At 37.1% G+C, this 27460-nt stretch overlaps 1 protein-coding gene across 5 annotated transcripts in view; it reads left to right on the top strand.

Annotated features, from left to right (window-relative positions):
* The window catches only part of LOC307000311 (uncharacterized protein), a 95013-nt gene extending 69397 nt beyond the window's left edge, over positions 1-25616 (top strand). For 4 of the 5 annotated variants that reach the window (XM_079615791.1, XM_079615790.1, XM_079615787.1 and 1 more), the window contains 4 exons: positions 4666-5530; positions 22410-22508; positions 25050-25164; positions 25281-25616. In XM_079615791.1, coding sequence (XP_079471917.1) covers positions 5439-5530; positions 22410-22508; positions 25050-25164; positions 25281-25478 — 504 coding nt within the window. In that variant the 5' untranslated portion in view covers positions 4666-5438 and the 3' untranslated portion in view covers positions 25479-25616. The remainder of the gene's footprint in view (positions 1-4665; positions 5531-22409; positions 22509-25049; positions 25165-25280) is intronic. The other variant, XM_079615788.1, reaches the window with a different exon arrangement.
* Positions 25617-27460: the final 1844 nt, after the last annotated feature.

Below are 27460 nucleotides of genomic sequence, written 5' to 3'. Positions count from 1 at the left end.
TAGCAATCCTTGAGCGTTGCTGAATTCTCATTAAAAGACACTCACCTGCATGCAACATATGCAGCACAAATTATGCATGAATTGACACTGTGCCTCATTTTCAGATAACTCATGTTTCATACACGAGGAACCACAAAGAACATCATTAGGGGTTTGTAATTAAACTGTCCTTTATTGTTGTCGGGTAGAGCGTCATGCAAATATTTAACTTACTGTAAAATCACTGACAGACACTGCTACCCTCAATAGCACCTTCATTATTATTTAAATTCAAATATAGAAATCATGTTAGTGTTATAGAGAAATGTTATCAGTCAATTTATGGAATACTCTATTTGAAATATGCTGCTGAAAAACAATGTTACGTGACACTCTCTTGTCTAAATAGTCATTTATTTGAGCAACTGCGGGCCATATTTAAAATACATTAAAGTCCTCAGACCATGTTTAATGAATACATTTAAAAAGGAGCTTATTAAAGTATGCCAGCTAAAATGAGAGGTTAAAGTATGTCGAAAATTTCTTCCACTGAGGGTCATTTGCAGAGTCTTTCATACCCCTTTTATTTTATTCATTGACTCTTACATGAAATATCTTTTACATCACATTTGCCTCTCCTAGTGGCCATCTGAAAAAGACACCAAAAAGGCAGATTCTCTATGTTAATAATGTCTGCGGATCAGATTATAATTAGGCTTCACCATAAGGAACAACGGATAATAGATTTCAAGTCTAGATCATTCTGTCTTCTACAAAATAAAAGTGTGTACCATAATAATAATGCTTCATAATAAATTAATACAAAAAATAACTATTATTATTATTATTATTAGTGACATTTTCCGAAAAGCCAGAGCACAACATATTTTTGTAACACAGAACCAATTGTTCTTTTCACATGTATTTTTCCCATGCTCCATCATACACAATTTATTATTTATTGCAGTCTTCTGTAATACAAATGGTTTTAGGATAAAGACAAATCAAGAATTTCCATGTTACCAAGGCGGAAATAGATTCCTAAACAACTTTTGTCTGCTGAGGAAATTGGCACAGGAGTGAAGGGGGGCTCGGCACACATCGACCAGGATCTGTGTCACTAGAGAAAATGACAAAGCTGCACTTGAGACAAGCACAATTTCACATTAATGAATTATTGAGATGCAGAAATATCCGACAGGGCTGGGAGCTTCGGTCCCATGTTTGCCTTTTCTAATTATGATTATAGGTGCCTTGAATTGTATAGGGCTTCACTCACAGGCTGTATTTAAATCATGCATTCAGCTGTAAATTCTTCTTTAAATAAATAGCTGATGTTAAATCACTGTTGTGTTACAAAGCTTTGATTGTCTATATGCATAGTGTTCGCTTATGGGAGTGTGTTAGCATTAGTCAACTGCATACATTATTATTATTATATACAGGGAAATTTCTAAAAATGAGAAATACTTCTAAACTTAGTTTCAACATTTAGGAAAGCTGCAGGCCTATCTTTTTCTGAGCTAATACACTGTAGAAAATGATATGATCAATAAGTTACAACAAATGTTTTTACATTGCTTTAACTCATCAAAATAAGTTAAGTTATACAAGATTCAACTCATTTTAAGTCCGTTTAATGTAATTTAAGTTGAAATAACTTAAACATCAAAGTTGATTGTACTTAAAAATGTAACTTTTTTTACAGTGCATGAACACAATGAACAGTTGTATTTTAATTAACTAGAATTAACAAAGATTACTAAATACAAAAATATTGCTTATTGTTAGGAAATGCATTTACTAATAGGAAAGTGTTGCACTTTTTCTTTGGCTTTGACATCTTGGTTACATTATCAATGATGGTTATGGACAACTTGTGTGTCAGTTAAAAGCAAGGAGGAGGAGAGCAAGAAACTAAAGTGTAAAACTAAAAAGATGAGAAAGTAAGAGCGAGAAAGATGGAAAGAAAGAATGTCTTGCTGCAATTAATGTGAAGGTCTCTTCTTTTTCTGAGGAAGGCAAACAGGATTTGTCAGCTTCCATCATTGCTGTGGGGATGAGTAGGTACAGGAACGATACTTCAGAGCATCTTGAGTCCATTATGTTGAATTCCAAACCTCATCTCCAGTCTAAGGAGAGAGAGTAAGAGAAAGTTTCATTTTTAATGACAACTCATGAATTATTCCATTTATTGTATAGACTGTTTTCTGCGGTATAGCACGTCCAGGAAAGGTGAAGATGAAGCATGTAGAGAGTCTATGTCTTTAGTTGGGTGAGAAGGTGGGAATGCACCTGTTGAGCAAAACAGGAACAGGAACATTCTTAAAAAACAGAGTCTTGGATAAAAGTGTCCTGTTTCTTCTCTCTCTGAAAGCTTCTTTTGTTCCTATTTTACTGGAGTGGAAAAAAACAAACATCAGGTCTAGTCCCGATATCCCCATAAAATGGTTACACATACTCAAGAAAATCTTTGTGATTCAATAATACAAATGTTACCAAAAGTAATAACGGAACATTTGAAATGTATTTATTTAATTAATAATACATTTAAACTGATGAAAATCTAATGAAAACAATGAAATAATAATAGTAATAAATTCATTTAATTAAATACGCATTTATTTGTATAGCGCTTTTTACAGTACATATCGTTCCAAAGCAGCTTTACAGAAAATGCATGTTTTACAATTTAGAGTGATTTGTTATCAGCTCATTGAAGTAATGAATACAAGTTTTGAACATAATGATTAGAATATATATAATAATAATGAGGCATTTATATATATATATAATGTAGCATTCTCACTATTACCTTGCTTATTGGCTGTTACTTACAAGACACATATTAATACCTAAACTAAAGTGTGACCTAGATTTATTTATGATTCTGTTGTTTTTTTCTTCGTTTTTTTTTTCATAGAATTTTAATTCATAAATTTACAGTAAGATATATTTATTACCATTTGGTAATGTCCTTTGGTGATATGTTCATGTCACTGGACTGACATGATTGTACAACCTATCATATGAAATTAATGTGACAGTCTTGAATTACAAGTACAATTCTTCTTTGCATTCTTAGTTGCAATTCTTGAACTATTTAGGCTATATTATTATACTGTCAGATTAATTTTATTAATCTGAAAATATAAATGATATAAAATATAGTAGTATTTTATTTTTGTTTGTATTATTTTAACCCCTTACAAATACATATGATGTTCCTTGTTCGTTTTAAAGGGATTATTAACAGTATTGAATCAAGACGAGCTAATTTTATAAGATATTTTTAGCAGAGCGCAAATGTATTTCTGAAGTGATCTAGGGTTGCCAAAACTCTATAACATTCAGTGATCTGGCATGAGGATTAAGATGATCTGATGCTGCATGTAGAGCTGAACAAAATACAGTGTAACATTCTCACAGTCGTATTATACTGTCTCCCTCTGGTCCCTCGTGACACAGACATGTGGTCTACTTTGACTTATTTTTCTACAGCCTGGCCAATAGGTGTCCCTGTAAACCATACAAATACTAGCACCCAATCTCAGTCCTGCGAATACTCACTGCCAGCACTGATTTATCTGGAACTGGTAACGCTACCTCTGTGGCGAAGAACTGGTGTCAGTTGTCAACATGTATTTTGAATAAATGTTTTGTTTAATATTTGGAATTAAAAAATTTGTTAGTAATATCATTAGTAGCAGTACAAATAATATTTAAAACTGATTAATAATAATAATGCTTATTATTATTATAACTAATGAACTAACTTATTAAACTGAATATTACTTCTACTACTATATTAATAATATTATTATTATTAGTTTTCCATTTGTTTAGTAGTTAAGTATAATAATAATAAAATGATTGTCTTTATAGTCTAATTATTATATTATATTATAACTCATGATATAATTCATGAATATAAAATATAATTAATGTACTGTGTATTATATATTAACGTGTGTGTGTGTGTGTGTTTGTGTGTGTGTGTTATATAATAAATATTAAGTACCGGTATATATTATTTAAAAAAATAAATATATATATATATTAAACTAATTCAACTGATTACTAATACTAATATTATTATTATTATTCAGATTAATATTATATATTAATGACATAAGTAATTTTATCATATATTAACAGATTAATATAATATATATAAACTAATTCAACTGATTTCTTTAATAATAATAATGATAATATTATTATTCTTTTTCAGATTATAATTAGGCATTTGTATTAGTAGTATGTAGTAATACTAATAGTTTGTAGAAGTATATAATAAGGATAATTTAATTAAGCATTATTAATAATAATAATGATAATAATTAAAATGAATACAAATTAATTAAAAAAAATTATATAAAGGATTCTTCTCTTGTTCTGAGCTCATAACATCCTAATCACTTAATCCAGTGTGTTTTCCGTCCCACCACTTTCCTCTCCCTCTCTCCCTCTCTCCCTCTCTCCCTCTCTCTCTCCCTCTCTCCCTCTCTCTCTCTCTCTCTCTCTCTCTCTCTCTCTCTCTCTCTCTCTCTCTCTCTCTCTCTCTCTCTCTCTCTCTCTCTCTCTCTCTCCCTCTCCCTCTCTCTCTCTCTCTCTCTCTCTCTCTCTCTCTCTCTCTCTCTCTCTCTCTCTCTCTCTCTCTCTATCTCTCTCTCTCTCTCTCAGTGGTGGCAGTAAAAAAGGGGGGGTCAGAGCAGCGTTCCCAGGATAAAAGAGCTGGGCTAAGGGCTCCTCTCAATCACTGGGCCCTCCAGGAGGCGAGCTTCACGGGGCGATGAGAGACCTGTCGGGGGTTTGGGGAGGTGAGCTCCATTTAGACGTGTCTATCTCAGGAGGAGAATGCTGTTGACTCTCCCCTATCTCCTTTGCCTTTGGAGACAAAAGGCATGCAAATATTTGGTGTGCTGCTAAGCCCCACAGAAGCATATTCAAAATGTCAGGGTGGTTATTTTCTGGCAAGGTGTCTCATCTCTGAACAGCTGGATTCAGTGGGATGGGCCGCTGCCTGTTGAGTGGCTCCCAGACGGTGAAGAGTCCCTAACTTTACTCGTAATGGCTCTCTGAGGGAACAGCTTGAATCGGTGCGGATAAATCAATCACCACAAAATGCGTATTAATGCGATTACGGAAGAGCTTGTGATTTTTTTCTGAATGTAAATAAATGCATTTAGTAAACTGAGCAAAAACTCGAAATATAATAAACCAGATCAGGATGTGTTTGGAAATTTGGAAAACCCTCAGTGAATAGTCATGTAGTTTGTGTCTGTGTTTTTTCTTCTCTTTCGTCTTGTTTTCTCTTTCTCTCTCTGATTCCCTCTTTGAGCTCTGATCAGGAGTGAGCTTTCTCATCGCCCCTGGGGAGGCTGCGGGGCTTCGGTCAGCCATATGGTGTGAGTGCCCTGCCCCGCCCTCCGTGACAGCCCTGGAGGAGCGGCTTGATGAGGCTGGATCAGACCCACCGCTTCCTGATGGAGAGGAGAGGACAGCCCAGACAGAACACAGGCGGAGACAGCCAGGAAGAGGGAGACAGGTGTGCTCAACCAAAGAAACAGGAATAAAAGAAAATAGATGAAACAAAGGACTATGTTAGTGTCAAGAAAGGAAACACACATAGTAGACACATTTTCATGTGTTTCAAATGAATTTTAATCTGAACACACTTTAAAAATTTATTTATTTTTTATTTTTATTTATTTTATTTTTATTTGTTTTATTTAATAAATACGTATTTTTTTTCTCTTAAAAATAAAACACGCAGAATATTACCAGGAAAAAAGCACAACCACGTATAGCACAGACAATTATATGGCCTCGTTTATAAAACGTACGCTAAAATCCATGGCGACATTTATATTTATTTAAACGGTCTTTGACGTGGAAAAGTGCTTAGTTTCACGTCAGGGTCTGAGCAGACGTACGCACTTTTCCTAGTGGCAGAAAGTCGGAGTACTGCAGGTATTCGGAAACCTTTAAGCAATGATTGCCGCTCACCATTCTCAATGGAAGGGTTTTAATGTTGACTTATGCTCTGTTATATTTCAATGACATTAATTAGGTGGCGTTTACAAAGCGGAGATCGGAAACCATTCAGCTGCGGACAATTTTAAGATCATCTGCGATTTATAACTTTCACTTCTGGAAGAGAGGCGTAGGCTATACGTTTTTTTGTGCGTATGTTCGTTCTCTAAATCACACGTACGTACATTCGAAAACTTATCGTAAGATCGAATGTTGGACGGTTTCTACTCAACATTTAAATGAGGCCCTGAACCCTGAAGGCTAATCAACAGAATCTAGTTCAGGTGCGTAACATAATCAGTAACCATAGAAACAAACATGGGTCGGGAACACAGGCAAACAGAAATCAGAGTCAATAAATAAATGCACACTTTAAAATTAATTTATAAAACCAGATGAAAATAAAATGTATTTGGCAACCTAACTCAATTAGGGTTAGATCAACAGAGCTCTACTCAACAGCGTAGTGGCCTAAAGTGACATCTTCACCCTTTATTCAAATTGTTACAAATTTGTAGTATATTGTGTAGATGTGTGATAACGGAATTAATTATTTTGTCAATTTTGCAGACATAATTTTTTATATTATAATATAATATATATTATGTGTTTCTATTATGTCAGAGGAACTTGTGGGGAAAAATATTACATTAATTTAACTTAAATTAACTTAGCAACTTTCAGTTCTTATACATGTACAGTACTATCCAAGTACATACAATTGTTTCATTCATATGATGCTTTGAGTCTACATTTTTTTAAACATTAACGAGCACATAAGCATTATTTTTTATAATTGGTGCCAATGTACTCTAAATGTTACTAAATTGAATGTATTAATTTTGGAAACTGTATCCATGCATGGATATTTTATGCAGCTCCTCAATTGGTTCATTATAGTGTTTTCCCCCCATCTCTTCCTTCTGCTGATTGCGTGATCAATCTGCAGGTCAAGTATTCATGTCAGACACGCTGTGAAGATGCAGCAGTCATTTAACTATAATTAGTGATTTTAAATCATGTATATTAATTATAGTGTTTAAATGAAATTACCAAACGGAAACACCTCAACGAGTCCCCTGTCGAACAGAGGGAGGAGGGGACGTACAAGGAAAAGAAGCAAAAGAAAGACAGGTTAATTGTAATTCACTGAGAAGATGACAGTGGAGGGAATGTATTCCCTGCGGAGAATGATTGGAGAAATAAAAGTTTTCTCTGTAGCCCCCCCCCCACCACCACCACTGCCTCCTCACTCTCTGAGTTGCCAAACACCAGCTTGTCATTTCTGTTTTGTTTGGCTTCTTTGAGATGCCTGAAAGACTTGATACACACATTAAAAGATGCTGACATGTTTGCGTCTGATCCTCTTTTGGTCTCCATCTCTAATCGGGGGCGGCTTCTCTGTCTCTGTCTCTAACGCACGCGCTCATAGAGACTGCCACAGGTGCTACTAAAAGACTTCCCTCAGATCAGCTTCATTTTGAAACATTTGACAAAAAAATAGATCGTTTTTCCCTTTCAGGACAGGACAAACCGTTCAGTAGGCACCCCTATATGCCCCGATGATGTGATTTGACTCACAAGTACGAGTACTTAACCTAATTAATCTTCCGTGTTTACATCACTCATTACCACCTTGACAGTTATTCCGCTCATCTTTGATCGGGGCCCTTTCGTGATGAATTAGAGTTGGACACATGACACTTCCCAGCTACAGAGATGTCCCGTGCCGGGGACGAAAGCCCAAATGAATCTCCTGACGAGGTGTCTTGAAGATATAAGCTATTCAAATGAGACACTAACAGAAGGGGACTTTTCTATTGTCGGGCGCCTTATGATAATGTTCTCATTTGAATATAAAAGAATCTTTGCCATTTTCTCCCTGTAGATCAAAAAAGTGCTGCTCAAATAGGTATTCCTCTCTCTAAACAGAGAAGACAATGGGTGAGTTAACCGTCTGCCGCTCTTTTGTTTATTATGCCGATGGGATTATCATGCAGACACTAAAGAAGAGGTTAAAACAAGGAGATTGTACATTCACCTACTACGTATGGTCACGTGGGTTTAGTTACGGTAAATGGGCAGCTTTTGTGAAGCCACATTAAAGAGGCTTAGTGTGTAGAAATGGCTGTACTTGAGTAAGTATGGTCAGGATGATGGACAGATATGTAGTGTTGTCAATGATAGTTATGTTAATGTGCATTACTCCACACAGTGGATCTATAATTCAGTACTGTTAAAAATAAATGTTTCACTTATTAACACATTGCTATGGAAATAATATACCTCGTAAGAAATGTTTTTCTTTTGACTATTGTCTCCAATGTTTCATTAGTTGGATTCAAATGAAATAAACGTAGATCTTTTTTTTTCAACAATTTACAAGGATAGAAATAGTTTAGAAAAGTCTATAATTAAATTATTAAAGTCAGCATGAAACAGAAGTTGCAATAGTGTTTTCTTTCCAGTTTTGGCGTAAAGCGACGTTTGAACGAGAAAAAGTGTAGGGCGGGATTTGGTTGGATGGTTGTGGTGTGCTCTGGCTGGGATGTGGTTGTCCTGTCTTCTTGCCAGTAAACACATCATCAGATAGTGGTGTAAAGTATTTGAGTAAAATGTAGGGCCTAATTACTTAATGTACTTCAGTATTTGTTTGCTACTTTGTAGTTTTACTGAGTATCAAAGATATTAGCAACTTTTACTCTACATTTTAAAAAAAGTGTATGTACTCTTTACTCTAAGGGGCAAATTCCAAACGGCTTTTTTTGCACCATTGAAAGGGACACCCACTTTGGGAGCACCCACAGCGTTCCAAACGAAAGTGAACAACATAATCCCGTCACGAAGGGCCCTTCCACAGGTTACTATGAAGTAATAAGAAGTAATTTAATCATTTATGGCCATGGTCTGCCCTTTGAAGTGAGTAGAGCATGCTCACTTCTGATTGGAATTTGCACCAATAATTGGTGATTTGTAACGTGTAATGGAGTAATTTTTGTTGTAAGGTATCTGTACTTTTACTCAAGTAAGGTTTTCAGGTTCTCTTTTAGCCCCTGTCATCAAAGAAGAGAAAATATGTTAATGTAAAAAGGCAGTGACATGCCTTTCCTGGACATTGCATTCAGCTGCTATAGGTCAACTCGTAAAAGTGTGTGTTGTCTCACCAATTAATTAACTTATATCTTTGCAATGCTTCAATGAATCAAAGTTATTATGATACATTTTTGCCAGCACTATCTCTAGTTGTTGTGTGCCTATTTTGGTGAAGATCAGACCAATGGCTAAAAGTAGGTTTTTTAAGAAAATCCAAAATGACGGGAAAATTTTAGGCAGAAATATATTATTTTTTTTAGGTCTAGACTTCAGGATTCTCGGGGGCGGGGGGATAATTTAGTTTGTTAGAGTTCCAAAGTTATGATCCAAAACGCAAATTGCCTTATTATAGCGCCACCTAGCGAGAGACGGTGTATGTCTGTCCGTCTGAGTAACAGTGCACTATATTGGGACGATTGGGGTCAAGGCATTTTACGCCTTCATACACTTTTGGGGCAGAACATTTTTTGGAAGAAGCAGACAAAGAAAATCAGCACAAACTTTTAGTGTTTGGGCCTTAAATAATGATGTGCACAGATAAATCATTTATAATAAATAATGTAATATTCCATAAAAATAAATGTCCATTTTAATTCCAAAGTGACTAAAGAAGGAGAGCTCTTTGTATATAGAGTTGTTATATACAGTAATAGAGTAATCTATAGTTTCTGCAAGTGCAGATCTATAGTGTGAGCTGAACTAAAGGAGCTGTTGTGTCTTTGAGAGTGTCCACTGCCTCGGGCTCATCCTCCAGCCACAGCTTCATGTCTGCTTCTGGTGGCAACACACAGAGCAAGGCACCTTACAGCTGACAGAGGCCAGTGCCTTGATAATTATCTGTGAGACATAATGTAAATCAGAATCACCAAAGGAAACAAAACTGTGGACTTGAAGGGCATAAAACGCAAGTCCTCGGGTGTGAGCATCATATTAGCATTTAGCATGTAGCTGGATGTTTTATACAGCAGATAAAGAGGCAAAGCGAGACACAACTCTTTTAAGATAAAGTTCACCCAAAAAATTAATTGATATCAGATATACAGTATGTCTTCACAAAGATATTTTCCATACGTGTACAGTTCATAGTGACCAGGTGCTGTCAAAGCTACTATAAACAATATAAAAACACTATACTTGATCTGTGTCTTTATCCAAAGTCGCATACTTGTTTTATCCTATATACAGTAGGCGAAAAACAGTATGCGACAAAAGAAGTGTCTGAATTTACAGTAAAAGAGTAGACAAAAAGTACCCGGATGACCTACTACTTCCGGTGAGATTATGACGTGTGTATACGATGGACACTTTACTATCCCATGAGGCCACGGGGGTGGATTTATGAATGATAGTGAATTGACGTAACTGACGATTGTCACAAAATGGCAAATGTAGTACATCCAGATTACATTTATACTTTATAGAACATACTGTTTTAGCGTCCGTTATGCCTTTATGCGTCACACCTGTGTGTAGTTAATAATCTTGTTTAGTCCCTAGTGTTTCTCTATGTATTATAGCCCTGTGTTTGTTTCAGTTTTGGATTTCAGTCTCTCTATGTTTTTGGTTTCCGGATATCCTGAAGAAGTGTAAGTTTGATTTGATTAAAGAACTGCTTGCGAGTAGATTCAGCTTTTATTTTACGCCTTTTATTTCAACCCCTTGGTGACAATACTATTCGAAAGTTTTTTTTTTTTTTTTTATGAAGAAATCCATATTTATATCTAATAAGAATGCATTAAACTGATCAAATGTGACAGTAAATACTTTTACGATTATACTGTTCTTTTGAACTTTCTATTTTGGTTTACACAATAATATTAAGCAGCACAGCTGTTTTCAACATTGATGATAATGAGAAATGTTTCTTGAGCCCCAAATACAAATCATCATATTAGAATGATTTCTGAAGGATCATGTGACACTGAAGACTGGAGTAATGATGCTGAAAATGCAATCACATCAATAAATTACATTAAAATATATTAAAATAGAAAATGGTTATTTAAAATAGTAACTTTTAAATAATTATAGAATAATATTTCACAATATTACTGTTTTTAATAAGGTAAATGCAGCCTTGGTGAGCATAAGAGACTTTAAAAAAAAAAAACTTTTGAATGGTATAGTATTCCATACAATTTTTTTTTAACTATCTGAAGTCTTTTGAAAGTTTTATGTAAGGAACAGAGTTAAATGTATTTATAAGTAATTAATTTAGTTATAAGTTTTATTATAAGTATTTACTTATAATTTCCCCCTTCACTGCAGCTTTAAAAACACAAAGCTATCTTGTGACTTCAGGTGACTTGGAATATTAAGCTCTCTAATGGACTACTTGGTACCTTCATAGTGCCTTTTTGGAGCTTGCCAACCTGCGATCAGTATAAACTGTTAAGTGTCTTTGTATGAAAATCAAAAAGATAAAAACCTGAATATACTTTATTTTGTTACATGGAAAAAATATCCATGCAGGCATGACAGATTTGTCATTTTGGATGAAGTTGTACAACAGTTGTTGTACTCTCCACTCCTCAAGTGACGGTAGAATTCACGACTATTGTAGCAGTGACACTTTTACAGCAACCGCAGTTAATTCTAGCCGAAATATCTGGAGGTTCACCATGAGTGCAAACATTCAGCTGGCAGTGAGATATTACAAAAGTCTTTTGGGTCCAACAAACCCACCTCATTAATATTTCCAATTATTATTCCTTTTCTGTTCTCTTTCTACCAGCAAATCTGCCAACCAAACGAAGGAAAATAATTAGCTACTCCTGATATTGCAGAGGTACAGAGAGTGCCTGGGTCAGACCAGGCATCCTGCGTATTCTGACATTTTAAATTACCTGAACAATACCTGAAGCAATCTCTGGACCTAATTAACTTCCCACTGAGACCAAATGTACACATCATTTAAAAAGATAGATTTGAGGGGACAAAGCATGATGCCTGGGTCTACACTGGGGAAAAAGCATGGGGTTTGGACCTAACCCCCATACCCCCCCCCCCTCCCCCCCCCCCCCCCATCCCTCACCCATATCACACCATGTCCTTCCCCATATGCAAACGCAATGGGCAATATTCTGCTGGCCCTATTTATTGTATTAGAGTAGTGGGACTCTCCATCAAGTAATCAATGTGCTGTTCCAATGAGTTCATTTTAATGCACTCAATCATGCCTTTAATGTTTATGGCTTACGGGGGTAGCGAGCTTCAGGAATGCAAGAATGTTATATGGCTTCGGTTTCGGCCCATTTCATCAAATATTTATGCGCTCAAAAAACGGGCATCAAAATAAGGGGTGGAGGAGAAATACATTTGCTATGTTTCACTCGCCCTCTTTGTCTTTCTTTCTCACCTCCTGTCCCTGACTCCCTTGCATTTGAACTCATTGTGTAATTCTGGCGCTCCTCTCTCCACTTTTATTTTGCTTTGAAAAAGGTTTAAAGTGATAGAGTGAGACGTTCTTCGCAGCAACACAGGCAGCTTGTCAATGCCACCGTCGTCATGTTATGAAAGGCTTTTGTCTTACCAGAAGGCCAGCAGCAAATGATGCAAAAATGCTGAAATTCAGCAGTAATTCTCACCCTATTTTCATGTCAGTCTAGTGTATTTTTGGCTGGTAAATATAAGTGGCTTGTTCGATGTCTCTTCCTATGCATAATCACACCCCTCATTTTTCACTAGCAGTTTAACTGCGGCACCCCAAGTAATATTAATTTTGCAGATAGTCTATTTAAGGCCTTTTTGTGGCATTCATGTTTTTAAGTGTGGTGTTTATTTTCTTAAAAGCGCCTTTAGCTTTTATCCACGTTTTTGTCAGCCTCAAATCATAATACAGCGGTCTTTTTTTTGTTAGAAATTGTATGCAGGCTATTATTGAGATCGGTTTTTGAAAGGAAAGCTTTATGGTCACTTAGTCTGCATTTATTTGATCAAAATACAGTAAAAACAGTAGTATTGTGAAATAGTATTCATTTTAAATAGGGCTGTCGATTTAATGCATTAATTATGGAAAAAATAATGTATTAAAATGATGTCATCCCCACCACGTCTCAGACCCGTACGTCATCTTAAATTGCATGCAGTTTAGTTACGAATATGATACAATCTAGCCCCATTCACACAGCACTTTGAACCCGGCAAATTGCCGGCAAATTGCCGGAACGCCTTCTGTGTGAACGCAAACACGACCCGGGTTTAATGCCGGGATCGATGCCGGGTTGGGGACCTAGTAACATTGCCGTGTTCAGACCCGGAACGCGCGCTGTGTGAACAAAAGCCAGGACAAATGCCGTAAGGGGTGTGTCGTAGTGATGATGCACGAGCCTTCGCAATGACGTAGTTATCGTGCGACTCTGTTACTCTGTTAGAAGAAAGTTTGTGTTCGTCATCGATACAAGAAAGAACGAAAAGATGTCTGCAAACTGGACTGAAGCAGAGACCCGAGAGCTCCTTGCAATCCGCGCCGAAGCTGAGATCGTTCGCCAGCTTTGTGGAACGGTACGTGATGCGTTAGTGTACGACCGAATCCGAAAAGAAATGATCGTCGTCTTTTCGACGCGTACCTTATATGTCACATCATAACGTCACGCGTCTATCCGGGACATACCCGGGTTGTGTGTGAACGCGCTCTCTGATTCCGGCAAATCACTGGCAGTGTGAATGAACCATTTTCAAACGAACCCGGGTCAAATCCCGGGTCACTTTATCCGTGTATTTTCCGGAATCTCTGTGTGAAAGGGGCTTCTGTGTTTTTTGACGAATCGAGTGAGCCATTGATTCAGTGGCCCATTCATAAAGACGATCACTTGCTTAGTTCCTGAATGAATCTGCCGTTTTGGATGAATTGGTCGAATGAATGAATGACTGAATGACTTACTTTTAAGTGTAATAAATGTTTATGTTGAATCAACATATTTCTTTCTAAAGCTACTTTTTGTTACGTCTATTTGATGCTTCTCTCATTTAACAAATAATGACTTTAAATGATCTTTTGGGGGGTCATTTTTCAGCCCGAATTGATGTGTGATTAATGTGCAATTGATTTGACAAATTAATCAGCACATATTAATTAATTAGATTTAAAAAAAAGTATAATTGCTTGACATCACCGTAATAAATTACTCTTTAAAATACCTAAAAATAAAAATAAACTTAATTTTTAGTAGCCACTACTGATTTGGCTGATATGGTGCTCAAGTAATAGTTCTTATTATCAATGTTGTGCTGCCTAATATTTTTGTGGAAACATTTATAATTTATCAACATTTAACAAATAGTTTTGTTTTTATGAATTGATAAATATATATATAATATAAATATATAAAATATATATATTTTTCGTAACAATGTAATTATTTACTGTCATTTTTTAAAAATCCATTTCATGCATCCTTGATGAATAAAAGTAATTTCTTTATCTCAAAACAAACAAAGATTAAAAAAATATCTTAAGGTTCTTGCACACTGAGTCCGAAATTTTCTTATTCGTTTTTCCGTATTCGTCATCGGTGGCTCTGAATTGTCAAAACACCTCTCAAAATGCTTTTTACGGATGCCTGCTCAAATTTTTTTTATGACGGACGAAAGTTTCGGAGGCAGTGTGTAAACGTGATTGAGACAACATGAGGTGGGTTTTTTTTTTACGTGCGTAAATTTTGGACACAGTGTGCAAGGACCTTTCCTGACCCTTAACTTTTTATCAGTAGTGCATATGATTTTGATTTAATTTGTCTTTGTAATGTCAGCAAAGCAATATAGTTCCAACAATTATGAAGCGTAGCCCAAAATTAGCTTTCAATATCAGCAAATATACATCCCTCAAATGGAACTAATGAATTCAAGTCATCGTGCTTAGCGACTCCCGAACATCTCGCGTCAACACATTCTTTAGTTTTCTAAAGCTATCTGTCTTACGAAGCCCTAAAACGCCAGCGATACACTGCAGCACTCCATGCCGCTGGAAACTTTCACCTGCAGCCCAGGGAGAGTTGAGCGATCAGCAACAAGCAGTTGTTTGAGCTAAAAGCTGTGATGTGCTGCTCTGAACGGGAGCCTGGAGTATGTTTCTGACATTCAAAGCTGAGCTGGAGAGGTTTGGGGTTGCAGAGAGAGTGTGAAACGCGCGTGTTGAGTGTCGGACTGAGCAGAGGCGAGCAATCACGTCCTGCTGTGTGCTATCCCTGAGATCAGAGATCACAGCTCCCGACCACACATGCTCCTGAGACTCTGGCCTCCTGCAATATTTACCCTCTACACGAGCCAGCTTGGCAGAGACCTGTCACTCAGCAGCTCTGGAAAACTGCTTTTAATAGAACCATCAACCCAAATCAGCCATTCCAACACATGGGGATTTGACAATCCATCTTGTACTACAGATTTACAGACAAGGGATGTTTTCGCAAGCCCAAGAAAGGGGAAACAGTTGGTGGATTCTAAAAGTTTAACATCTGAATATGTTATGTTCATTTGATATGCATGAGAAAGGGTGCAGTTTGGGGTTTTGAGGAACTTCTATGCTGCAAGTTTAAGAGCAGGATAAAGACTGAATTACAACTTTTCTCTTGACAAAACTTCTGGAAAAGTTCCTTTGTTTAGAGTAATACCATTTAAGCACTCTGTATCTATTTATAGCTGATAACCATTTCAATATGTGTCAATTAATCTACTATCTCTCTCTCTCTTAAGTAATTCTGAAATGATAGTTAACAGATATGAGTTATGCATGCAGCAGAGATGTGTAAAATTCAGAATTGAAGAATTGGCCTGTTTTAAATTCATGAGTGAATTTTAAATAAATAGGCCCTCATTAGTTGAATTGCCTAATCAGAATTGCATTTTTTTTAAATGCATTCTGGGATGTGTTATCTACAGTATACACTACCATTCAAAGTTTGGGTTCAGTAAGATTTCCATACAATCTATTTGATAATATCTATCTATCTACTGTATCCATCGTACCATCCATCCATCGTAAGGTTTATAAACCTTCAAACTTCAAGACTTCAAAACTCCCAAAAAGGCTTTGTCCAGCCAGAGTTCATGACAATCGTTGCTTTTCTAGTTAAACAGTATAATTATGCAAATTCCTTTGAATTCTACTTCCTTACATTCAAATTCAAATTGCAATTCTGCATCCTATTTGCTACCTCAGGTCATTTTCAGAAACTGAAATTCTCAGTTCTGAATATTGTACAACTCTGTTGGACCAATATGTTTGAAATCGTTCATCACAGTTCTGAGTTCAAAACCCTTATCTTTTTTGCATTAGGCACTACGTCAAATTAAAACATATTGGTTTTGTATTGTAACTGAACAGTACAGGAATATTTCACCAAATATTTAATTCAAAAGTCCTCGCACCTTGCCCAAAACCTCTTTGACTACATGTCCCATGCTAACATTTGTAAATCCTTTGCCAAACCACTGAACTTCCTTCTATGCCACTAGAACAGCAGACATCACTTGCTGACACAAGCTCTCGTTTCTTTGTAGCATGAGTTATTTCAGGTGGCAGCAAGGCACATTTTGGGCTTGCATACATATAAGACGAGCTGATTTAGGGTTTTTGGGGACCGCCTGAGGCAGGTTATCCTGTGAGCCTACTGACTGCAGAGGGATTGCCTGGCAGAATGAAAGGCAGGCAATAAAAGCAGAGGGGGGGAGTGCATCTCGAGTGCATTGAACAGGGGGGGCCTCCCTCAGGCAATGGCCCAACTGGCCTCTGGTTAAATCCTTCACTAAAAGTGTAATAATCCAACCACAAGCAGACAGCAAGAGAGGACAGAGCCTTTAATGCACAACAACAGTACCTTCTCTAATTGCCCCTTTTGTCTTTTAAGCACAGGATTTCTGAGAGTGAATTCTGTTTGGAAACATACATCAATAGGGCTTGGTTCTTCAAATGAGTTGGAGATCACAATAAGGCCAGAGAATGAACGCGTGTCATCTCCATCCAATTGCCTGCTGGGAGATATTATGTCTCAGATATTATTAAATCCCTTCAAATCAAGCAGTTATAGCTTATATATATATATATATATATATATATATATATATATATATATATATATATATATATATATATATATATACATACATACAAGATATTTATTTATATTTAATAATATATATTTTTCCATCTACAACTTTTCCGCAATAAATTACATGTACAACAACAGATTATAAACAAAAAAAATATGTTGACAGAATTGTACTTGCAACAGATTACTTAATATACTTAAAACAGCGAATACTTAAAACTCACTTTTTTTTACAAGCTGTGAGAAATCAATAGCATCACTTAACAGCAAATTCAAAAGCAGGTGAGTTCTGAAATATTTAAATACAGAAAAATCTAGAATATGGAAATATATGATTAATCACAGAACAGGTGAAATTATTAGCTCTATAGATGAATGTATGTACAAATGAGTAAATGAGTGTCAACTAAAAGTTGCTGATGGATATATTTGACCTTATACTTTTATACTATATTAAACTATTAAAAATAATTTAAAATGTATATTATTGGTATGCTGAATATATAGACAATTCATATTTCAAAGCGCATTAAAGGTAAAAAGTTAAACCAAAAAATGTACTCAGCCTATTTTATACAAAACTGTTTTTGGAAAACAGATATTTTTATAAGAAAGATATTTTGAAGAACATTTGGGTACAAATAACATAGAATCTCATTGACTTTTAATTTAATTTTAAAAAAAGTGTGTTCCATAGAATAAAGTAAGTCGTGCAGATTTGGAACAACACAAGTGTAAGTAACAGTTTTTTTTTTGGTGTGAGTAAATTTGAATTAATCTCTTTGAAGAGTAAATTACACTTGTCAATAGGTCCATAAAAGTGAATCTGTCTCTGAATATATTAGTTCCTTTCAACAAAACATGTTTACAAAACCACTTGATCTTAAAGATATACTTGATTTCACTCATTAAATGTATAGGAATAGCAAACAAAGCTGCACAACCTCTCAATGACCTGGTTTTGCATGATAATAGATAGATGGAGAAGCCGAGCTGCCTCTCGTTTTCCTGCCAAATGCATGCTAATTATGACAGAGGAGGTCAAACTAATTAGCTCTGCTTTTGAACTTGAATGTAGCGGCTTTATTTGAGAGTTTAGAAAAAAAGCTAAATGAGTGTTTTTTTCATTATGTCCCATTTTGATCAATTTCTTTTGCACTGAACGAGTAATAGCTATTAATGAAATAATTGCCAGCTCCGTGGCCCTTGAAAGTGTTAAGTGTCGTACTCCGTTAAATCAGGCATGAACAAACGCCATTAGACCGACAGTGACTCATAAGTGTTTTTGTTTAGATAAGTTAAGTAAAGCATGTCATTACAGAGCGCTAAGAGCTCTAAGTGGTAGTTTAAGGGTCCATAAATTCAATTAGACACTATTTAATCCTGTTCTCTAATGTGTTATTCACTGATCCATGTGATGGGAGGGAGCCTGAGGTTTGTGGACTTTTTGAAGAAATATTGCCTGGGATTTCCATATATATTGTCAGTTCAATGACACCTTTTTCAAGCATAAGGGCCACAGATGCTTACAGGACTGCAATCACAGTAGACTTCTCCCACAGGACATCCACTAGTCATTAGAAATAGCTGAGAAGGGGGCGTCCCGTGAACAGACCCACACCCGTGGTCCCCATAACAGCCTCCCCTTGGCCTCTCGGCGCTAATGCTCCAGTTTAGCGGCAGGCTTCGAGAATGCCGCGAAGGTCCTGACACACGTTAGGGGCTCCTCGGGGTCCCAGATGATGCAGGGTGGGTGTTGCTGGGAGGCCAGACCGAGTCCCCCCCAGTCTCGCGCACCCCTCCGAAGTTCTCCTTTATCCCTTTGTGGCACGGGCCAGTCTCCTCAGGGCTAACCTCCTCCTCCTCCGAAAAGCGAGAAGTGGGTGGGTGTCTAAAAGAGCAGCTGCTATGAAAGAGTGCCATTTCCTCCTGCTGTCAACACTCTGGTTACCAGACCCCCCTAATTCACACACGCAGACACTATCCGCCGCCCCGCTCTCCCAATTAATATGCAGATGAACTTGTTTTTCTTAGTTGTGAGCTCCAGTGACAAAGCGGGAAAACATATGCTTAAAATATTTATGATCTCATCCAGTAATTAAGAGCTAACAGGGCACTCAGTGAGAGAGCGAGTCAAACAGAGGCAGAATGGGCTGAAACAGGCACACGTTCCCTTTTTAAAAAAACAGACGCGCTGATGCACCCACTTTCTTGGGGAATTTAGAGAAATATTCCAAGTGGAGTTCTGTTCACCACAGAAAATAGTTTGGGCTCGGCACAACAAATATGTTGACAGAAGCGCACTTGCAATAGAAGTTTATATGTGACAAGTGCTCTTTGTTTTCTACAAACTGGGAGACAAGTTTCAATTATTTTCTGTGACGATAAACAGCATGCCATCGATAGAGCTTTACTTATATTTCATCTGATATATATATATTATGTAAAAACCCAATCAAAAGCAGATTAAGCAGAGTTCTTGAATACAGATAGAATCTAGAATATGGCAATATTTGCGTCATCACAGAGTGGATGGACTGCGCTTCTTTAGATGAATGTATGAACATGCGAGTGGATGAGTGACTGAACTAAAAATTGATGACTGATGAAATGTTGATAAAATGTCTATTAAATTACATTTATAATATTTAGTAGTTTAATACATTTAATATTTACATTAAAAAACGACATTATTAAAATTGAGCTGATGGACATTTGAGTTGATTTACACACACACACACACACACACACACACACACACACAAATACACATTGGGTTTTCATGTTTTATGGGGACATTAGACAATGTGTGTATATATATATATATATATATATATATATACACACACACACACAGACAAGTATAAAGTAATTAAAGACTTTTACAAAATTAAAAACTAGTTGAATGATAGTTGAATTTATTATTGCATTATTTTCCATTTGCGTAACCCTCTCCAATAAAAAGACTAGCACTGCAATGAACCCATAATTTTCATTCACGTGCATGTCAACACAACTAACAGACAGAAAACACTCTAACGTTACTCTAAAGTATTCTACTCTGCAGACCATTGCATTCCTTCAGCTGTGGGGCATCATAGCCCAGCTCTGTGTCTGACAGCTCTGGACGGAGGATGCATTAATCACACATTCGGTCTGACTGTCTGTCATACATGTCATGCATTCTACATTCAACATCCATCCTGCAGATAAAAGCTGAAAGGACTGAGCTGGCCTGGTGCACTCTCCGTAGCTCACTCACCTCTCGCCTCCGAGTGTCCTCTGCCTCCTTCCTTTTGTCACTTTTAAAGAGAACACCCCCTTTAGAGCGCAGTAAAGGGGCCCTCGTGGTTCTCACGTCCCAGACTTTATGCTTTGTCCTGTGCAGTGACCGATGGAAGTCCCTTACACGACGGCGCTCTCTTCCGAGCATGTTGTCTCACAGGCGCTCGGTGCCGCACTGGCTGCGTTTTGTCAATAATCATTTATTTGTTGCCGCAACGGCAGAAGCCATTACATCTGACCTCCCTGTTTCATCAATTATGGATAGATTATTGGATGTGAACATCTGCACAAGCAGCAGCGCGCGCTGTTTGGACTCACCTCGTGGCTGGGATTAGATCAAGTATTAAACTGTTGTTTATCGTCAGGCCAAAATCTCGACTGGGAAGAGTCATGAGGGAATTCCTCTTAAAGAAAATACAACACCCATCAACAGGCACCTTAAATTGTTTAGCAGCGCCGCCGAGGTCCCCTGTAAGCTGGTGGCCATGTATTATTCACAGGTATTACTGGTTGTGATAAAGCTCATGATTAGGGCTTTTGGCAGACGTGTGGCGGTTAGTTATTGTTTTGTTGAGTTGGAAAATGCATGAGCAGAGTACGGTTGTGGCTGCTGCAACGCTTTCATATGATTCTGGGAGGAACAGATGGAGGCACAGGACTTTGCCAGCAGCAACCAACTACTTGGAACTTCAATCCAGGACTTCAGTCCAGCAGTGGCCCCCCAAAATAAGAACTGGGCCCTGCTGCCTGAGCTTAAAATAAACCAGAGGGCATTTGCTACTTTTGACAGGGGACGGTAACATTTTAGGTTGCAAATATTGGCCTACATTAATTAATGAAGTAACTAGGGGCATTAAGTGGGTAAAGACTGACATAAACTAGCAGATGTTCAATTCTGTCAGTTCCAGCGGTTTTAATTTTAAGTGAATTTATTTTAACTGCTCTAAAAAGAATATATATATAGTTGGCTACGATATTTTAAATGCTTTTGAAAGAAGTCTCTTATTCTCACCAAGGCTTTTTTTTTATTTGGTCAAATCTACAGTAAAAACAGCAATATTGTGAAATATTATTACAATTTAACATATTTAAAAGTGTTATTTATTCCAGTTGTGGCAAAGCTTAATTTTCAGCATCATTACTCCAGTCTTCAGTGTCACATGATCATTCCGAAATCATATTAAAAGATTTGGTGCTTTATTATTATAATTATTTATTTATTTATTATTAATGTGGAACATGTTTGTGCTGTTATATATATATATATATATATATATATATATATATATATATATATATATATATATATATATATATATATATATATATACATATACATGTAGTTATACAGTAGTTATACTGTACATGTTTTGAAAATTCTTTGATGAATAGAAAATTCAAATGTGTGCATCATATAAGTCTTTTATTTATCAGCAGCATTCCTATAATTTACAAATTACAGTTTACCAGGCAACACAACTCAGCATTAAGCATGTCTTCATACCAACACGTTTTTTTTTCTGCTGCATATTGCATTATTTAACAGAATTAATCAACAAGTAAGCTCATCTACATAATCTTTCCATCTTTAGATAATAATAAACAAAAATGACATCATAATTTCAATGCTGATTGTGATCATACAGCTTATTGAGTCCACTCTTGGTTCTATGTACAGTATGTGTGTGTGTTCAGCGGGTATTATGACATGATTCAGTACCAGCCATGACACAATGTGCAAATGTCATGCAGTTTTCTCAAGCTTCAATAAACTGTCAATATTTTTAGCATAGAAAGAGTGTAGGGAAATGCTCAGATATATTAAGTGCTGTAGGAATTATTAAAATATTTGAAAGTATATATATATAAAAAAAAGTCTTGAAAAAAGTTGAGAGCTTTGTTTTTTGGTATGAAGTTATTTTTCATTTTTATTATGAAAAACTCAGACAGTATTCTCATTTTGTCCAGTTGCAGGACTAAAGCAGTTGCTGTGACGTGTGGTGTGCAGAGTATCAGTCGGATGTCACTCGGTGAGGTACCAGCTGAGGTTGAAAGGCTTAGTGTAAGGTCAGTATCACCATACTGCATTATTAATATGGTTGTGCTTACGTGTTTGCCCATCGAAGCCTTCTGTAAGAGAGATATAAGAAACAGAGATGTTGAAATCAAGCATAGATGCAAATGTGCAGTGGCATGTAGCAGTTTGAGAGGGAAAAAAAGGTTGTGATCAGAAAAGGAGAAGGACACTAACGGTGCTACAGAATAAGATTCAATAACAGTCAACAGGTTGAGTAAATCCAAAGAAATCCACGAGGGCAAACAAATATTACCTCCACGAAAAAACACCTCAAGGATAACACCTACTTGTATAACATTTTATTGTGGTACTACAATTAAAAATACTGCAATAATGTGCATTTGCATTGTACATGTCCAAATTTCATAGACTATTAATTTCATGGGAATTCAAACTGGGTATTTTATTTTCTTGGGTAGTTTAGTCTTTCAATTATATGCCCTGAAGTTTACAAACAAATGGGAAATAAATTAATCACTTTCCAGTGTAATCTGATCAAGAGCACTTATCTTGCAGACAAAGCAGTTCGTCTACAAAACGTGTATCTTGAGTGAACAGATGACAACAGAGAAAACATTCAGTTTAAATATAGCAGGCTTGTATAACAAAAAAGCAATGCACATTACAATGAAATGGGACTGGAGCTATCATGGTTCTGTAGGAGTAGTAGTTTATATTACTTGTGAACTAAATACTTTTGAGTCAATTCAATTAAATAAATTCTTAAAACACGTCTGAATGATTCCAATTCATGGAATGACGACTTAATTTTCAGTCAGTTCCTCAGTATATAACTTTAGCACACAAGTCATATTTTGAAGCTAGACAAATACATTGGACTCTCTTCATGCACTGTAATGAAGCATTTCCGCAGGTATTAACATAATTTGTGAATCTAGCTAGTTTTTTATATTTTTATAATTATCTTCTGACCACCGTTATCAACGTATTTGGTTACACTTTATTTTAAGGTGTCATTGTTACAGTGTAATTAGATATTTCAGTTATGTGTAATATTAAGTAACTACATATAGGGTTAGGGGTAGGATTGAGATTTGGTTGAGAGTTAGTTGCATGTAATTATGCATAATTTACTGTAACTACTATGGTAAGTACATGTAACATATTATGTAACAAAGACACTGTAAAATAAAGTGTTACCAAGTATTTTCTTTCCGATATTGTTCAAAGTCAAGCAGCATATTATAATTACCTTATGTTTGCAAATCACGTGAGCTATAATAACATGGCGGAGCCTCTGCAGTATAACCACTGAAATCCTCCTCAAGTAATGCCGCCCCGCATTTGCATGCCATCAAAGATGGCTTTCTTCATGCATCACACAATGGCATCCATGTCCTTAAGTGCTTGATGGCTGAGCGTCTGTGCTGCCATTAGCATTAGCCAAGTGCTGCTGGAGTAGCGTTAACAGATGCATCAGTGGGCGCGGGTTGGACTGCAGCCCATAAAGTGGGGCTGCACGTCAAAAACCATTAGACGGCACGCTTTGATTAATGTTGTAAGTGATTGTGTGAATAGCACTCTGGGACTGCAGGAGAGAAAGGTTATCCTCTCACAGAGGAGCAACATGAGAATGTCACAGGAATAATGAATATGCCCGTCATGTTATTTCCCTCCCTTTTCCCCCCTCTTTTTCTTGCCTTCCCTTCCATCTCTCTCTCTCTTTCACATTCTCTCTGTTTTCTCATCCAAAGCCGCTGGTACTTCTGCTGCTGCTGCTGCTGCATTGTGGGCTTGATTTCAGCTTCCTGTGTGTGTTTGCATGGCTCCTCCCGCTCCTCTGTGTCTGGTGTAAAGACATATGAATTATTGATTTGCTGTGATAATAGAAAGAGATATGTCATATCTTTTCAGCTATATGCCCATATCATATGTGGGTATTAAGCGTGGCTCTCTCTGTAAATTTTTGATAAATATGTATATGACAATACAGCTAAATAATATGAGGAATATGGAGAATTGTATGCAGATGATGTTTTCAGAAAGTAAAATTTTGAGTGAATTGAATTCCCTAGGTGTGTTTAAATCTCAAATCGCTTACTTCGCAAAAAGTGTGCAAATCGATTCCACTGGGAATTTTCTGCACTTACAAGCCCTATGGAAAAACTGCTTTATGAATTTTTGATGTAGAGTTTATTTATTTGCATATCTGCTGCTATTTAAATCCACAGTTAAATGAAGCCGACTTAATGTGTCATCTTCTCGGTTTCATTCAAATATTACACAAGATCTCCTCAGCAGCTTTAAATCTGTGAGCAGGCACGTGCGGACGGACAGATCCTGTGGCATTCAGGAAATGTAATCAGACTTTAAGTACCATTTCCATTTGATCTGTTACGCCATCTTCGGGTTTTCCAATTCGATATCCTCCCCCAAACTCCTGTTCCCTCATAACATGTTCAGATGAATCCATCTGCTCTCCTTGTCTTCTCACCCCGTGTTCCCCTCCTCTACAATGGATCAATAAATGAAATGCTATGTTTAAACTGAATCAAATTTTCCACTTGTAGGGCCAGGCTTGCTTTCATTCCCTCGCTGCATCACTCCAGCGGCCTTCGTCTCGTCATGCCCCCACATCCGAAGCCAAAGCATTTGGCTTCCCCATATATACAATTAAACGCACCAGTAAGTTCAGCGTTTTCATTTGATTGGACCTGTGAGAGTCTGGTTGGGGAAGGAGGCCCCTAAAAATGACCAGCGTTGTAATTGCATGGATTGTGTTTATATTCATTCATGAAAAGGAGACCACGCGCCAGACTTCCACCTGTCGCCCTTTTGATTGGCAAGGCAGCAGCCCAGCACTGCACACTCTGAGGATGGAGTCAGTGGTAACACACGGGCCAGTGAGGTATGATGGTCATGTGTTTTGCTTAGATTTACTCACCATTATCGAGTTGCTAATTATCATGCGTATTACTAGGATATTGGCTGTCTTTTAGTTCTTATAAAGCACATATTAATGCCTCATTCTGCATTACCTTATTCTACATCCCTTAATCCTGCCCAATACCTAGAGTTAACAACTACCTTAACTATTAATATGCAATAAGTATGAGTTTATTTATGCAAAAGTTGTAGTTAATACTTAATTAATAGTTAGAAATGGACCTTAATCTAAAGTGTGACTCTTTATTCAACAATGCATAGAAATGCAATTCATAAAGACAGTCATGTTCAAAACAACAGCTTAATTCTGTCTAGCAATATAATTTTTACTGTCACTTTTGATCAAATTAACAAATCCTTGTTTATTAAGGTATTTGTTTATTTATTTATTTTTTTATCTTACTGATCCAAAATTTTGAATTGTAATTATATGTACTGTATCTTTGGCTACACATTTCTTGGCACTTTTCACTATTAAGAAAAAACCATCCAGACAAGATATCCAAACACACATTCAGACGCACTCACAAAACACAAACACACAAGTCTCTGCTTTCTGCAGCAGCACACGATTAAGTTTTCATGCATTTGTTCGACCAAAATCTGGGTGCGCTCAAGCACGTCCTGTATTGATTACTCCAGGCGCAAACAGTAGACCAGTGTGATACATAATTGGGCAGTTGTCAGGGGAAAAGGTGGGCCTCCCTCCCACCTGCAGACACCCGCATATATACACATATATATGGCTCTTTTTTTGTGCAATAGAGACAACAGGTTAAGGATAAAACATTGCTCCTTTGAGGCCCAGATTGCGCTAGGAAATATTACAGTGTTTTATCATGTCGGTATCTCTCTGGCATCTTCCAGAACCATCACAGCAGCCGTTCATGGTGCTGCTTTTCTTCTGAGGCTCTAATCAAGCGAAAGTAAACTTTGCACTGCTAATATAGAAGCCAAGAATCTCCTTGGTTTGCTTTCTAATGATGAAAAACAAACACGTGTGTGGAGCTGACCTGACACTGGATCAGCTCTCTGATGAGATGTGTGGACAAGACCGGCGGTTATGCTTCTGCATTCCTAAAATCCCATTCAGTCAAACAGGAACGCCAGGGAACAGACACTGACAATGTGTAATATCTCTATAAACGCACGTCTTCTCTGTTGACACGGCTTTTGGCAAACACAGAGATCTGACCTGGAATACCAGATTCCCACACACACACCCACAGTTGTGCTTGTTTATAGCTATTCCCAAAGCATACTGGGTCGCTTTCCTGTTTTCTCTCCTCGGGCAATCAAACAGCAGCTTCGCTTACTAACCCTTGCCTCCACTCCTGGGCTTTCCCATTACAAAAAAAAAAACATTCACTTACAAGGTGCGCGCTCCTGCGGCGCAATGCAAATACTCCATTGGTCAGCCAGGCTCGGAGAAAAAGGGAGGGCTGGAGCTGCCACAATCCTGACCCTAAACAACATCTATTCTTAATGCCTGTACTCAACAAGACACTGAAACAGATCAATAGCAGAGAGTGGTCAAATACTAGTGAGCTTAAACAGTGATGGGTTTTTGGAAGGGATTCACTTAGTGAATGTGAAAAGCAGAAATCCCCGACAGAAAAGACAGATAGAGACCGCTGGTTGAAGTTGTGACTGTGTGCATGGTGAAGTGTTCGTACAGGCAAACCTGGACATGTCAATAAGCAGCAGTCAGTGGCATGGAAGAAGACTGGGAATGACATGTGCACCGATCCAAACGTAGACCTCAAGTCACCGTTCACAGCACACATTAGTGCAGAACATTTGCCAATGTTGCAGATTCTTTTCTCTTTTAGGCCCTTGCCACAACTGCACTGTGCTTTTGCGGATCTAATGAATGTTTGTCCTGAATGTTATTGATAATTTAAATCAGATGGGCAGTTTAACTCTTAAATGCATGGATGTTTCGTTATCATTATTACATATTCGGATCTTTAGCGACCCGGATCTTTATCTAACATGGATGTATATCTACCTATTGCGATGATGTAAAACTCTC

Source organism: Phoxinus phoxinus, assembly GCF_949152265.1.
Source record: "Phoxinus phoxinus genome assembly, chromosome: 6".
Lineage (NCBI taxonomy): Eukaryota > Metazoa > Chordata > Actinopteri > Cypriniformes > Leuciscidae > Phoxinus > Phoxinus phoxinus.
This window is presented reverse-complemented; position numbering and strand designations above follow the sequence as displayed.